We start from the raw sequence: 4,801 nt of genomic DNA on the forward strand, positions 1-4,801 counted from the left end.
CCACCGAGTGAGGCCAGGGATCGAACGCACATCCTCATTACCACTGAGCCACAATGGGAACTCCTTTTTTGTAGCTTTGAAGTCAATCATCTGACAAAAATGAGAAATCAAGCCATAGCTCTTAGAGTAAATGGAAATTCACCTGTTTAACATTTAATCTAAGAAATTTATGTAGATTAACTTTATGAGATAGGTGGATGCTATTAAACCCGTTTTATAGATATAAACTGGAACTCAGGAAACCTAAAAGCCACACAAAAACTAGGTGGCTGAATCAGGGTTTAAACCCAAATGCACTTTCCACTAAGCACACGCTGCTTACCTTCCTATTACGTGCTGCCTCATCCCCTCCAACCAAGTAGCCTCGGTGAACCACATCCTGGAGCATAAACAATTCTTCATTTTACCACCTGAGTATCTTTGAATCATGTCCCCACCTAAATATTCTTGTTCTCTTCATCCTCTTCTGTTAAAGTCCTCCGTACCTTGCTCAAAATGTTCACGCACTATTCTATCCTCATATTCTCGTTGGAATCAATATCTTGGTATCACTTGTTTGTTCTGTAATATATTCTGGTCTTTATGCTGCTTTCATTTTCTATTAGATCAACCTCCTTAAAAACAAGTGCATAGTCTTACCCATCTCTAGATTCCCACACTACTCAGAAGTTGCTTGAGAAGTATTTGTGGAACTGAACTGAAAGGTGTGCCCTTTCACTCTGTTAAACATTAGAAAACCGAATCTTTTGAAAAGTTAACATGCTCTTTGAGAGCAGTAATCTCTCCTGGATACTTTCCCAAATGCTTAGAAATGGACTTCTGGTAAATTATGTCCCCAGTAAAAGTGATTACCTAGATTACCTTCTCTACTATTACAGCTCATCTAATTTACCTAAAGAAGTAATTGTGCCATAAAAGAATAATCACAAATGATAGTCCTCTAACAGCTGCCAGATAGTACCATGATAAAGCTACTTACAAATACAAAAGATGGCAATTGACAATAGGGTTCAAACTAGGAAAAACTTGAAGCATCTTAAACAATATTTTAAAACGTGTTAAAAGAGACATGCTTTTTAACAAAATCAAAACAATTAAATTCTTTGAAAGATCAGGTAAGAAGCTCAATGCTGCTGAAAACATGATAAGAAACCAATCATTAGAGGAGTCAGATGACTCAGGTCTGCTCTCAAAGGGCGGGGGGATGGTTGCGTAGTGTGGAATTTCCTCTGACATGATGTAAGCATGAGGGCGCACATGTTCCCTACTCTTGAGATGGTATAAAAAGCCACAGGAGCTCTCCATCCAGCACAAGTCCCCTGGGACAGCAGAGCTCACAAGCTCCTAGGACCAGAGCCAGGAAGAGACTAGAAAGAAAACAGCTCGTGTCAACATGACTTCCAAACTGGCTGTTGCCTTCTTGGCAGTTTTCCTGCTTTCTGCAGCTCTCTGTGAGGGTAAGCAATATTTCTGATGTATAGAGTGTTCCTGTGTCTAAATGTGGTCCTCAGATAGCAAGATGATCGCAAAGGCCTTGATAAACATCTTTTTTATTTAAGGAAAGAAAACCAAGGATGGTTTTCTTTCCTTAAATAAAAATTGAATGTTAAATTTTTAGATGACATCAGAACGATATTTAGAAAAGTATAAAGTTGATTTATAATACATGTTCTATTCCTATCATTCATACTCTATAGCATGAATATATTTAACATTAGAGTATATCTTATCGGAGGCCACAATAAGAGGTCCCTAAATTAACTATTGAGTAAGGTAACGCAGGTAATTTGGCTCCATCTACTATTCCATTGACAAACTTCAGACAACTATCAATGGTTCTTTGGCTTAAACATATCTTGACAGATTATAAACTCTATTGGGATCCCTCTGATGAAAGAAATATAGTTTAAAATTATTATGATATATCTAATGATATATATATATACTGTATGTATTTTTACATATCATACTGTATTTCTTTCAGTATTCATTTAAACAGTGTGTGTATGTGTATATATATATATATATATATATATATATATATATTCTTTTATGCATTAAGGATTTTGTTAAGATATAGGACAATCTCTGTGCCACTCCCATCTTCCTCTATTAATTCTTCCTGAAGGTATTTCCTTATTGGTGGATCTTAGCTTGCCTAACATCAATAGCACTGTGGTATCCCAGAAGATTATGCCATATCAAGTAGGAGGAAAAAGTACTGTGATGATGTCAGCATTGCCTAAAGACAACTCAAAGTCTTTATGTCATTCAGGATTGTCAAGAATGACTCTTCTTAAAACAAAGAGAAAACTGAGATCAGGGGCTAGGAGACTATCTAGCCATCAATTTCAGGACTAAGTTTGCTAAAGATGTGATTTTTACCAAACGCATAGTCATCAAATGACCACACTGGAATTAATGAGCATAAAGCCTCTTGATGAAATTAATCCTTAATTGCCTTTTTTTGCCCACAGCTGCAGTTCTGGCAAGAGTAAGTGCAGAACTTCGATGCCAGTGCATAAATACGCATTCCACACCTTTCCACCCCAAATTTATCAAGGAACTGAGAGTGATTGAGAGTGGACCCCACTGTGAAAATTCAGAAATCATGTAAGTAATTTCAAAAGTGATTAGATATTTCACTCTAGCAAACCTAGAATTGGGGGAGGTGGAAGAAACCAACAAAGTTCTAAGAACTATCAATTCATAGTGAGCAAAACAAAAAGGAAAAATTCTTTGTCTGCATGGCATTTAAATATGGCCCCTTCCATGACTCATAGCTAAAAATTGGCTTGGGCTTAGATTTTATGCCTGTACTTAAGGAACCATGACCTGAATGGCAAAAGGATGTTGGAAACCCTTAAATATTGATTTTAACTGTTATCTCTCTCATTTCAGTGTTAAGCTTGTCAATGGAAAAGAGGTCTGCCTGGACCCCAAGGAAAAGTGGGTGCAGAAGGTTGTACAGATATTTTTGAAGAGGTAAGTTTTTTAAAAATTTTGATTATTTATCTTGTGACATACAGTAAAAGTTAGCTTATAAATTTCCAGCTGCTGCTGCAAATTTTCTCTTTTAAGTATCTGCCTCTTTGATGAAAAACAAACAAACAAAGAAATTAGCAGCAACAGTGAGCTTCTTGTACTTGTAATTGGGAGGTAATGCATCCAGAAAGTATGGGCAAGCGTCTTGCCCTGGATCAGTAGTATGTCTCCCTCTCAATCTCAGAAGTGTTTAGATGACAACTTATTTAACCTCTCTATTTATAGTTGAAAATATAGGGTATTTCTAACACATAAATATCTAAGACCCTATTAATATCTATATTAGATATATTTTCAAGAGCGTACATTCCTCCTTATTTAAGTACCGTTCGTTTTTAACTTTTTTAAAAATTTCATTTATTTTTAGAACTGAGAAGCAACAACAACAGCAGTAACAACAACAAGCAAAAACCCATTCTCCGTGGCTCCCAAGAATTTCTCAGTAAAGATGCCAACACAACTTCAATCAAATCTACATCTATGCCTCATTCCTGTGCTGGTCAGACATAGGGTTGCCAGAGAAATCACAGGATGCCCAGTTATATTTGAATATTAAGTAAAACAATGAATTATTTCCAGTGTCCCATGCACGTTGTTCTATACTAACATTTTAAAAACTCTTCGTTGTTTGCTGTAAATTCAAATTTAGCTGGAAATCCTGTTTTGGCTTTTTGTTATTATAATTATTAATATTATTAAATCTTGCAACCCTAGGCTGCTGGCCAGCATTCACAAGTCTCTGCTCAACTGCACCTCAGTTTCTTCTTTATCCCCAAACTGGAGAAAAAGCTTCAGCCCCCATCCTACCTTGAGGACATGTGGATGTACTTTAACTTTGATTGACAGTCATGTAAAATATTTTCAAGTGTAATTTATTCACTTATTTATTATTTATATATTTATTTTAGTATCAAATAGAGTAATGTTTGTGCATGAATTTGGAGAAATGGAAAAGAAGCATTGTTGATAGGATAGTCTCATGATAGTAGTGAATTTCTATTTATTTTACATATTAAGTGGTGTATTATGGAACTATTTTTATCAAGGTCATTGTATTATGATCAGAGTTGCCAGATTTGGCAAATTGTTAAACGAACAGAATACCCAGTTAAGTACATTATTATTTATCTGAAATTTTATTTGAACTAGTTATCCTACTTTTGAAACTCCTAGTCTTGTTTTATGACTGCAAGCTTTGTTATGCAGTGCTGTATTGAATGACGTGAATTTTAAATTAGGACTAGTTTTTTCAAAACAGCAAAAATTCACCAGGCAATATCAATAAAGTCGTTTCTTATTATTTATTCTTTATTCTGTACAATTAGATTCTCATAATTTTATTTAAATTATTGTATGTTTTAACACCAACTTTTTTTTACCTTAATTTGTTTTTATGTATTTCCAAAGAGATTCTTTTAGTATTTTTTATGTTACAAAATTGTGAGTGTAACTATAGAACATTTACAATAAAATTTATTATAAAAGTCATCAGGAGTTTGTCTTTCTCTTTGCAGTTTTAAGATTTATTGTTTTATATATTTATATTAAAAAATCATATTTTTAGAGTTCCTGTCATGGCTCAGTAGTTAATGAACCTAGCTAACATCCATGAGGAAGACAGTTTGATTCCTGGCCTCACTCAGTGGGTTAAGAATCTAGCGTGGAGTTCCCGTCGTGGCGCAGTGGTTAACGAATCCGACTAGGAACCATGAGGTTGCGGGTTCGGTCCCTGCCCTTGCTCCGTGGGTTAACGATC

The 4,801-nt window shown here is 35.2% G+C and overlaps 1 protein-coding gene across 1 annotated transcript; it reads left to right on the forward strand.

The window, feature by feature from the left end:
• Positions 1-1,310: 1,310 nt before the first annotated feature.
• On the forward strand, positions 1,311-4,532 carry CXCL8 (C-X-C motif chemokine ligand 8). The gene is given in 4 exon segments (NM_213867.1): positions 1,311-1,457; positions 2,478-2,613; positions 2,902-2,985; positions 3,413-4,532. Coding segments are annotated over 4 exon segments (312 nt in total). The 5' UTR covers positions 1,311-1,393; the 3' UTR covers positions 3,441-4,532.
• Positions 4,533-4,801: the final 269 nt, after the last annotated feature.

Source organism: Sus scrofa, chromosome 8 (assembly GCF_054392235.1).
Source record: "Sus scrofa isolate SSC_HxYL_T2T_F1_AM1 chromosome 8, Sscrofa_HxYL_maternal_Yorkshire_Landrace_v2.0, whole genome shotgun sequence".
NCBI lineage: Eukaryota > Metazoa > Chordata > Mammalia > Artiodactyla > Suidae > Sus > Sus scrofa.